Source organism: Hemitrygon akajei, chromosome 18, assembly GCF_048418815.1.
Source record: "Hemitrygon akajei chromosome 18, sHemAka1.3, whole genome shotgun sequence".
NCBI lineage: Eukaryota > Metazoa > Chordata > Chondrichthyes > Myliobatiformes > Dasyatidae > Hemitrygon > Hemitrygon akajei.
This window is the reverse complement of record NC_133141.1, coordinates 28,662,806-28,673,888: the sequence shown is the minus strand read 5'-3', so window position 1 is coordinate 28,673,888 and position 11,083 is coordinate 28,662,806. Positions and strand designations below refer to the sequence as shown.

The window sequence follows — 11,083 nt, the reverse complement described above, 5'->3', positions numbered from 1 at the left end:
TGAGGCTGGATGGCCCTCGACTCATTCAGGAGACTGAGGAGGTGATAGATAGGAGCTACAGGGAAGTTGCAGGAGGCAGGTACCTGGGTGACTGGCAGGAGGAGGAAGGGAAATGAGCAGCTAGTACAGGGTACGCCAGGGTGGCCATTCCTCTCAATAATAAGTACACCACTTTAGATACGATTGAGGGGGATGATCCACCAGCGGGGAGCCACAGTGACTGGGTCTCTGACACTGAGTCTGGTGCTGTGGCTCAGAAGAGCAGAGGTGAAGAGGACTCCACTAATGATAGGGCATTCTATAGTTAGAGGAATAGAGATGAGATTCTGTGGATGCGACACAGACACCCTGATGATATGTTGCCTCCCAGTGCCAGGATCAGGGATGTCTCGGATCGGGTCCACAGCATTCTGAAGGGGAAGGGTGAGCAGCCAGAAGTCGTGGTACGTATTGGCACCAGTGATTTGGGTAGGAAAAGTTAGGAGATTCTGAAGAGTGATTTTAGGGAGCTAGGTAGAAAGCTGGAAAGCAGAACCTCCAGGGTAGTAATCTCTGGATTGCTGTCTGTGCCATGCACCAGTGAGGGTAAAAATTGGATGATTTGGCAGATGAATTTGTGGCTGAGGAACTGGTACAGAGGGCAGTGGTTTCAGATTTCTGGATCTTTGGGATCTCTTCTGGGGAAGGTATAACCCGTACAAAAGGGACAAGATGCACCTGAACCTGAGAGGGACCAACATTCTTGAGGGCAGGATGGCTAGGGCTATTTGGGAGGGTTTAAACTAATTTGATGGGGGCTGGGAACCTGAGTGATGGAGCTGACGATGGGGTAGCTGGTTTACAAACAGAGGCAGTGGGTAGTGAGAATGCGAGCAAGGAGAGGCTGATGATAAGGCAAAATTGGAGTCAACGGGAAGAGTTGCAAGTTAAAAGGGGGACTGTGAAGAGGGCGAGGAATACAGGACTGAACGTGTTATATTTGAACGCACACAGTATGTGGAATAAGATAGATGAACTTGTGGCACAGTTAGAGATTGAAATGTATGACGTTGTGGGCATCACTGAAACATGGCTGAAAGAAGATTATAGGTGGGAGCTTAATGTCCAAGGATACACATTGCATTGAAAGGACAGGCAGGAAGGCAGAGGGGGTGGCGTTGCTCTGTTGGTAAAAAATCAAATCATTAGAAAGAGGTGACATAGGGTCAGAAGGTGTTGAATCGTTGTGGGTAGAGCTAAGGAATTGCAAAAGTAAAAAGACCCTGATGGGCATTGTATACAGACCCCCAGACAGTAGTAAGGATGTAGAAATTACAATGGGAGATAGAAAATGCATGGCAAAAAGGCAATGTTACAGTAGTCATGGGGTAGATTGGGAAAATCAGGTGGGTGCTGGATCCCAAGAGGGGGAACTTCTAGATTGCCTACGAGCTGGATTTTTAGAGCAGCTCGTGGTTGAGCCCAACAGGGGATCAGCAATTCTGGATTGGGTGTTGTACAATGAGCTGGAACTGATTAGAGAGCTTAAGGTAAAAGAACCCTTAGGGGCAAGTGATCATAATATGATCAAATTCACCTGAAATTAGAGGAGAAGCTAAAATCAGATGTATCAGTATTACAGTGGAGTAAGGGGAATTACAGAGACATGAGAGAGGAGCTGGCCAGAATCGATTGGAAAAGAACACTGGCAGGGATGACGGCAGAGCAGCAATGGCTGGAATTTCTGGAAGCAATTCGGAAGGCACAGGATATATACACCCCAAAGTGAAAGAAGTATTCTAAATGAAAGATGACACGACGATGGCTAACGAGAGAAGTCAAAGCCAAAGAGTGGGCATATAATGGAGCAAAAAGTTGTGGGAAGTTAGAGGATTGAGAAGCTTTTAGAAACCAACAGAAGGCAACTAAAAAAGTCATTAAGAAGGTAAAGATGGAATACAAAAGTAAACTGGCCAATAATATTAAAGAGGATACCAAAAGTTTCTTCAGATACATAAAGTGTAAAAGAGAGGCGAGAGTAGATATCGGACTGCTGGAAAACGATGTTGGAGAGGTAGTAACGGGGGACAATGAAATGGAGGATGAACTGAATATGTATTTTGCATCAATTTTCATTGTGGAAGACACTAGCAGTATGCCGGAAGTTCAAGAGTGTCAGGGGCAGAAGTGAGTGGAGTTGCCATTACTAGGGAGAAGGTTCTTGGGAAATTGAAAGGTCTAAAGACAGATAAGTCAGCTGGACCAGCTGGTCTACACTCCAGGGTTCTGAAAGAGGTGGCTGAAGAGATACTGGAGGCATTAGTAATGATCTTTCAAGAAGCTCTAGATTGTGGAATGGTCACAGAATACTAGAAAATTGCAAATATCACTCCACTCTTCAAGAAGGGAGAGAGGCAGAAGAAAGGAAATTATAGGCCAGTTAGTCTGATCTCAGTGATTGGGAAGATGTTGCAGTAGATTGTTAAGGATGTTATTTTTTGGGTACAGTAGTTGGAGGCACCTGATAAAATGGGCCAAAGTCAGAATGGTTTCCTTAAGGGAAAATCTTGCCTGACAAATCTGTTGGAATTCTTTGTAGAAGTAATAAGCAGGATAGACAAAGGAGATTTAGTAGATGTTATGTACTTGGATTTTCAGAAGGCCTTTGACAAGGTGCTACACATGAAGTTGCTTAACAAGATAAGAGCCCATAGTATTACAGGAAAGATTCTAGCATGGATAGAGCATTGGCTGATTGGCAGGAGGCAAAGAGTGGGAATAAAAGGAGCTTCTTCTGACTGGCTGCAAGTGACTTGTGGTGTTCCACAGGGGTCTGTGTTGGGACTGATTCTTTTTATGTTATATGTCAATGATTTGGATGATGGAATTGATAGATTTGTGGCCAGGTTTGCAGATGACATTTAGATAGGTGGAAGGGCAAGTAGTTTTGAGGAAGCAGGGAGGCTCAGAAAGACTTAGACAGATTAGGAGTATGGGCAAAGAAGTGGCAGATGGAATACAGTGTCAGGAAGTGTATGGTCATGTACCTTGGTAGATGAAATGAAAGGGTTGACTATTTTCTAATGGAGAGAAAATTCAAAAATCTGAGGTGCAAAGGGATTTGGGAGTCCTTGTGCCGGATTCCCTAAAGGTTAGTTTTCAGGTTGAGTCTGTGTTGAGGAAGGCAAATGCAATGTTAGCATTCAATTCAAGAGGACTAGAATATAAAAGCAAGGATATAATGCTGAGACTTTATAAAGTACTGGTGAGGCCTCTCGGAGTATTGTGAGCAGTTTTGGGCCCCTCATCTTAGAAAGGATGTACTGAACTGGAGGGGGTTCAAAGGAGGTTCACGAAAATGATCCCAGCATTGAATGGCTTGTCATATCACGAGCGTTTGATGGTTCTGGGACTGAATTCACTGGAATTCAGAAGAATGAGGGGTGACCTCATTGAAACCGATTGAATGGTGAAAGGCCTTGATAGAGTGGATGTGGAGAGGCTATTTCCTATAGTGGGAGAGTCTAAGGCCAGAGGACACAGCCTCTTAATAGAGGGACGTCTACTTAGAACGAAGATGAGGAGGAATTCCTTTAGCTGGAGCGTGGTGAATCTACGGAATTCATTGCCACAGGCAGAGGTTGATAGATTCTTAATTAGTCAAGTCATGAAGAGATATGGGGAGAAGGCAGGAAATCAGGGCTAAGGGGAGCCTGTATCAGCCATAATGAAATGGCAGAACAGACTTGATGGGCCAAATGCCCTAATTCTGCTCCTATATCTTATGGTCTGTAGGTCGTAGAATCAGTTCAGAGTTGTGCTGGGTGAAGTTATCCACGCTGGTTCAGGAGTCTGATAGAGTAATAACTGCTCCTGAACCAGGTGGTGTGGGACCTAAGGGTCCTGTACCTCCTAACCGATGGAAGTAGCGAGAAATGGGCATAGCCTGTGTGGTGTGGCTCCTTGATGATGGGTATTGTTTCTTGTGGCAGACCTCCTTTTTGATGGAAACCCCCCCCAAAAGTGCAAAACCTTTTACATTCCTATGGTAATTTGGTTAATATATTCAGTCCACAGTTTTTGGAAACCTCAGCACTATTACCACTTAGTGTCCCCCTGCAGTGATGTCCCTGAAATGCCCTTAAGGAAAGGCATTCAGAGAACAAGAGGGAGGCAAGTTAGCATGGAAACCTTGGAGTTCATCGAACTCCAAAACTGTTTAACCTCATTGGAAAGCAGTGGGGTCAATGTATCATCGGAGCCCAGTCAGAGCCAAGATCATGGTAATGAGGGGTGCACAAGGAGGTGGGGGAGGGTCAAAACTCCAAGGGCAGTGTCACCATGTCACAGTGAGGGGTGTGGGGTGTGTCGGTGTGTCACAGTGAGGGGTGTGGGGTGTGTCGGTGTGTCAGTGTGTCACGGTGTGGGGTGTGTCGGTGTGTCACAGTGAGGGGGTGTGGGGTGTGTCAGTGTGTCACAGTGAGGGGTGCGGGGTGTGTCAGTGTGTCACAGTGTGGGGTGTGTCAGTGTGTCACAGTGTGGGGTGTGTCGGTGTGTCACAGTGAGGGGGTGTGGGGTGTGTTGGTGTGTCACAGTGAGGGGTCAGGGGTGTGTCAGTGTGTCACAGTGAGGGGGTGAGGGGTGTGTCAGTGTGTCACAGTGAGGGGTCAGGGGTGTGTCAGTGTGTCACAGTGAGGGGTGTGGGGTGTGTCAGTGTGTCACAGTGAGGGGTGAGGGGTGTGTCGGTGTGTCACAGTGAGGGGTGTGGGGTGTGTCAGTGTGTCTCAGTGAGGGGGTGTGGGGTGTGTCGGTGTGTCACAGTGAGGGGGTGTGGGGTGTGTTGGTGTGTCACAGTGAGGGGTGTGGGGTGTGTCGGTGTGTCACAGTGAGGGGGTGTGGGGTGTGTCGGTGTGTCACAGTGCGGGGTGAGGGGTGTGTCAGTGTGTCACAGTGAGGGGGTGTGGGGTGTGTCGGTGTGTCACAGTGCGGGGTGAGGGGTGTGTCAGTGTGTCACAGTGAGGGGGTGTGTCGGTGTGTCAGTGTGTCACAGTGAGGGGTGTGGGGTGTGTCAGTGTGTCACAGTGAGGGGGTGTGGGGTGTGTCGGTGTGTCACAGTGAGGGGTGTGGGGTGTGTCGGTGTGTCACAGTGAGGGGGTGTGGGGTGTGTCAGTGTGTCACAGTGAGGGGGTGTGCCGGTGTGTCACAGTGAGGGGGTGTGGGGTGTGTCGGTGTGTCACAGTGAGGGGTGTGGGGTGTGTCGGTGTGTCACAGTGAGGGGGTGTGGGGTGTGTCAGTGTGTCACAGTGAGGGGTGTGCCGGTGTGTCACAGTGAGGGGTGAGGGGTGTGTCAGTGTGTCACAGTGAGGGGGTGAGGGGTGTGTCAGTGTGTCACAGTGAGGGGGTGTGGGGTGTGTCGGTGTGTCACAGTGTGGGGTGTGTCAGTGTGTCTCAGTGAGGGGGTGTGGGGTGTGTCAGTGTGTCACGGTGTGGGGTGTGGGGTGTGTCAGTGTGTCACAGTGAGGGGTGCGGGGTGTGTCAGTGTGTCACAGTGAGGGGGTGTGGGGTGTGTCAGTGTGTCACAGTGTGGGGTGTGTCAGTGTGTCACAGTGAGGGGGTGTGGGGTGTGTCGGTGTGTCACAGTGAGGGGTGTGGGGTGTGTCAGTGTGTCACAGTGAGGGGGTGTGGGGTGTGTCGGTGTGTCACAGTGAGGGGTGTGGGGTGTGTCAGTGTGTCACAGTGAGGGGTGCGGGGTGTGTCAGTGTGTCACAGTGTGGGGTGTGTCAGTGTGTCACAGTGTGGGGTGTGTCGGTGTGTCACAGTGAGGGGGTGTGGGGGTGTGTCGGTGTGTCACAGTGAGGGGTGTGGGGTGTGTCAGTGTGTCACAGTGAGGGGTGTGTCGGTGTGTCACAGTGAGGGGTGAGGGGTGTGTCGGTGTGTCACAGTGAGGGGTGTGGGGTGTGTCGGTGTGTCTCAGTGAGGGGTGTGGGGTGTGTCGGTGTGTCACAGTGAGGGGTGCGGGGTGTGTCGGTGTGTCACAGTGAGGGGGTGTGGGGTGTGTCAGTGTGTCACAGTGAGGGGTGCGGGGTGTGTCAGTGTGTCACAGTGAGGGGGTGTGGGGTGTGTCAGTGTGTCACGGTGAGGGGTGAGGGGTGTGTCGGTGTGTCACAGTGAGGGGTGTGGGGTGTGTCAGTGTGTCACAGTGAGGGGTGTGGGGTGTGTCGGTGTGTCACAGTGTGGTGTGTGTCAGTGTGTCACAGTGAGGGGTGTGGGGTGTGTCGGTGTGTCACAGTGTGGGGTGTGTCAGTGTGTCACAGTGAGGGCTGTGGGGTGTGTCGGTGTGTCACAGTGTGGGGTGTGTCGGTGTGTCACAGTGAGGGGTGTGTGGTGTGTCAGTGTGTCACAGTGAGGGGTGTGGGGTGTGTCGGTGTGTCTCAGTGAGGGGGTGAGGGGTGTGCCGGTGTGTCACAGTGTGGGGTGTGTCAGTGTGTCACAGTGAGGGGGTGTGGGGTGTGTCAGTGTGTCTCAGTGAGGGGGTGAGGGGTGTGTCGGTGTGTCACAGTGAGGGGGTGTGGGGTGTGTCAGTGTGTCACAGTGAGGGGGTATGGGGTGTGTCAGTGTGAGGGGTGTGGGGTGTGCCGGTGTGTCACAGTGAGGGGGTGTGGGGTGTGTCAGTGTGTCTCAGTGAGGGGGTGAGGGGTGTGTCGGTGTGTCACAGTGAGGGGGTGTGGGGTGTGTCAGTGTGTCACAGTGTGGGGTGTGTCGGTGTGTCACAGTGAGGGGTGTGGGGTGTGTCAGTGTGTCTCAGTGAGGGGGTGAGGGGTGTGTCAGTGTGTCTCAGTGAGGGGGTGAGGGGTGTGTCGGTGTGTCTCAGTGAGGGGGTGTGGGGTGTGTCAGTGTGTCACAGTGAGGGGTGTGGGGTGTGTCAGTGTGTCACAGTGTGGGGTGTGTCGGTGTGTCACAGTGAGGGGGTGTGGGGTGTGTCAGTGTGTCACAGTGAGGGGTGTGGGGTGTGTCGGTGTGTCACAGTGAGGGGGTGTGGGGTGTGTCAGTGTGTCACAGTGAGGGGTGTGTCGGTGTGACACAGTGAGGGGGTGAGGGGTGTGTCGGTGTGTCACAGTGAGGGGTGTGGGGTGTGTCAGTGTGTCACAGTGAGGGGGTGTGGGGTGTGTCAGTGTGTCACAGTGAGGGGTGTGGGGTGTGTCGGTGTGTCACAGTGAGGGGGTGTGGGGTGTGTCAGTGTGTCTCAGTGAGGGGGTGAGGGGTGTGTCGGTGTGTCACAGTGAGGGGGTGTGGGGTGTGTCAGTGTGTCACAGTGAGGGGTGTGGGGTGGGTCGGTGTGTCACAGTGAGGGGGTGTGGGGTGTGTCGGTGTGTCACAGTGAGGGATGTGGGTTGTGTCGGTGTGTCACAGTGAGGGGGTGTGGGGTGTGTCAGTGTGTCACAGTGAGGGGGTGTGGGGTGTGTCGGTGTGTCACAGTGAGGGGTGTGGGGTGTGTCAGTGTGTCACAGTGAGGGGTGTGGGGTGTGCCGGTGTGTCACAGTGAGGGGTGTGGGGGGTGCCAGTGTGTCACAGTGAGGGGTGAGGGGTGTGTCAGTGTGTCACAGTGAGGGGTGAGGGGTGTGTCAGTGTGTCTCAGTGAGGGGGTGAGGGGTGTGCCGGTGTGTCACAGTGAGGGGTCAGGGGTGTGTCAGTGTGTCACAGTGAGGGGTGTGGGGGGTGCCAGTGTGTCACAGTGAGGGGTGTGGGGTGTGTCAGTGTGTCACAGTGAGGGGTGAGGGGTGTGTCAGTGTGTCACAGTGAGGGGGTGAGGGGTGTGTCGGTGTGTCACAGTGAGGGGTGAGGGGTGTGTCAGTGTGTCACAGTGAGGGGGTGTGGGGTGTGTCAGTGTGTCACAGTGAGGGGTGAGGGGTGTGTCAGTGTGTCACAGTGAGGGGGTGAGGGGTGTGTCGGTGTGTCTCAGTGAGGGGTCAGGGGTGTGTCAGTGTGTCACAGTGAGGGGGTGAGGGGTGTGTCAGTGTGTCACAGTGAGGGGGTGTGGGGTGTGTCAGTGTGTCACAGTGAGGGGTGAGGGGTGTGTCAGTGTGTCACAGTGAGGGGGTGAGGGGTGTGTCGGTGTGTCTCAGTGAGGGGTCAGGGGTGTGTCAGTGTGTCACAGTGAGGGGTGTGGGGGGTGCCAGTGTGTCACAGTGAGGGGTGAGTGGTGTGTCAGTGTGTCACAGTGAGGGGTGTGGGGTGTGTCAGTGTGTCACAGTGAGGGGTGAGGGGTGTGTCAGTGTGTCACAGTGAGGGGGTGTGGGGTGCGTCAGTGTGTCACAGTGAGGGGTGTGGGGTGTGTCAGTGTGTCACAGTGAGGGGTGAGGGGTGTGTCAGTGTGTCACAGTGAGGGGGTGTGGGGTGCGTCAGTGTGTCACAGTGAGGGGGTGTGGGGTGTGCCGGTGTGTCAAGGTGAGGGGGTGTGGGGTGTGTCAGTGTGTCACAGTGAGGGGTGTGTCAGTGGGAAGAAGGATCGGGTGGTTATCGTGTGATGATGCCCCTCCAGTGGAATACCCTGCCGTCTTGCAGTGTTTCTAATGATCCCTGGAACCCGACGACGTGGTTTGAGTTTGAGTTCGGCACTTTGTGACCGGAGGAGCAGAAGCCATAATTGGAGATCGGCTGGCTCATATCGGATTGCCCCATGGATCGCTCTTTCAGCCCGTTGCCTTAACTTGTCACAACTTGGGGAGTTGCGCTGGATGTCACCATTTGAGAAGTCAGCGTGTTGCAATGTTTGCGTCAGACCCCTCCTCTCACAGATGACCTCATGTTGTGGGAACACCCTCTCTCAGCTGAGTTTGGAGGGGCTGGGGTTTCGCTGGCTGTCCCTGGGCTCGCCCATCAATCAGGAGCCACAGTCTGAGCGCCGGGGCGCGGAGAGCGGCAGCAGCCATGAGACGCACGCCCGCCGCCGCAGTGCCTCTGCCCTGCCTGATCAGTGTGTTGGTGCCCGCAGCCCTTGCCTTCAATCTGGACTCACTCAACCCCACCGTGTTCAGCGGACCCCGGCACAGCTACTTCGGCTTCTCCGTGGAGTTCTTCAGCCCCCACCCTGAAACGTGAGTGGCTCTCGGCAACTTGCGGGGAGTTTGAGCAAACTAGTGAAAAGTTTCTGGGACGTTTTAAGTGGAAAGGGGACGTTTTGTAAACTCTGAACAACGGTGGAGGTAGGGGAATCTTCCAAAGGCGAGGGAGTCAGGAAGCGAGAGGGACGGAGGGGAGAGCGAGCTGTCCCATTTCCTTATGCCGGTAGGATTCAGAGGACGTTCGCCGTGCTGAGTTGGAACGGCCGTTTCTGCTATTAGCCGTTCTAACGGTGTATGTGGCGGGGGTGTGACTGAGATTAGGAGCGCCGTCTGTGGTGGGTTGAGCTGGGGGATGGGGAGGGGACTGAACCCGGGACCCCAGGAGCCGTCCCGGGGCGGAAGCTCGGTGTGTGACAGCCCAGCCCCCATCGTAGGCGGGCTCCCATCTCCCCCGTTCTTGTTTACACACTATTTGCATTTTGCATTACCTGTCCCAACTTACTCTCCGGGACAGAAAACCATTCCCCTACCCTCCTCCCCGCCCCCACCCGTGCGACACAACCAACACCCCAGCACTGGAGGTGTGAGACCCTCCACCCTAGGCCTGTCCCGTGTAGAACTAGGTGTCTGTCCCCACCTATGACCTACACCCACCCCTCCCTCCTACCCACACACCCTGGTCCCCGCCCCCACTCACCCCCCCCCCCCCCCCGCCAGGGCCCGTCACACTGTACCATCAGGCAGTACCCTACAAGAAAAGCTCTCGTCGGGATCACCCTCCGGGAAAGGCAACTTATTTTCCTCAGGCAATTTCCTTCTCCCGCCTTCCCTGAACCAATAAGCAACAGGCAGTCGGTTCCCCATGATGCTGCCCTGATGGGGCTCTCCTTGCTGGCCTCAGTGCCCCGTCGAGGCATCGGTCAAATCCCCCGGTATATTCTCACATGTGCTAAATGACGCTCATTTTCCCACTTGTTTGTAATGGCTCTCGAACACGCCTGCTTCTGCACCGACTGCAGATCAGGGGAGGAGGGTCTTTCATTAACCTCTCATTGGACAGTGGGGAAGGGATGGGGAGTTGGAACCAGAGGGTTAATAGTGCAGCGAGTGTCAATACCCAGTTAGTTGGCAGTGCCTGGCATGATTCGAAGAGACTCGCGTTGGTATGCCATTGAGCCCAACGTCACCCTCGCCATAGGCACAGCTTCTGAACATGTTAAACTTGCAAAGACTGCATGAGAGAGGGGAGGACGTTGGACTGAGTGCCAAGTGGTGACATGACTTCAGCAGAAGTAATGCAAACACTAATATTCAGCTGTGGCCAAGTACTCCAGATGTTGTGTGATTTCCTCAGTGCTTACACTCGATCCCCAGGGCCTGTCAAACATGTGTGTGGCTCGTCTGACGTAACGCTGCAGGATTTCCACTCACTCCACACACTGTCTGCCAGGGAGACCAGGGGGCGGTTTCCTTCAGAAAAGTCTGTCTTTGGCACGGTGTTCCTCCCTCTCAAATTGCCTTTCGGAGAACAAATGCTGAGTCAGCAGCCCGTGGGTGTTGGAGTCGCTCTGAACCACTGCCTCTGTCACAAATACACTGAGGACCCTGGGGACAGTCTGTGCCAGGGAGCAGGACCTGGGCATGTAAGGGTGTACCGTGACTCAGTTGATCAGCAGGCTGTTGAAGAATTGGACCTATTCCGGGCCTGCATATGGCCGATCCAAGACATGCAAGTAACGAGCGGAGGAAAAGGATGAGATTTGCCCACAGTCGGACAATAGCACTGCAGCTTCCAGTTCACAAGTGTCGCCACAAACCATTCCCAGCTGCTGCTGTCACTGGCTCATATCCACTCCTGCAGAGCCACAAGCTTGGCACTGCAAGGCAGAATGTGATGCAGCATGAACCGTGAATAGCAAGAGGCCAGTGGGCATCAGCATTTTGGGGTATAGCAGCTCCAATGTGCCTGTCCTGTCTCTAACAATGCACTGAGGTATTTGAGGGAGAAGTGCCGTACCGACACAGGAAGAACAGAATAGGTA

General features: G+C 53.7%; 1 protein-coding gene across 2 annotated transcripts in view; it reads left to right on the top strand.

Annotated features, from left to right (window-relative positions):
- The first annotated feature begins 8,518 nt into the window (after positions 1–8,518).
- LOC140741230 (integrin alpha-5-like) overlaps positions 8,519–11,083 on the top strand; it is a 101,626-nt gene continuing 99,061 nt past the window's right edge. The window contains exon 1 of one of the 2 annotated variants that reach the window (XR_012102036.1): positions 8,519–9,074. Coding sequence is in view for 1 of the 2 variants with exons in the window: in XM_073071193.1 (XP_072927294.1) it covers positions 8,908–9,074 (167 nt within the window). In the remaining variant the exon portion in view is untranslated. The remainder of the gene's footprint in view (positions 9,075–11,083) is intronic. The other variant, XM_073071193.1, reaches the window with a different exon arrangement.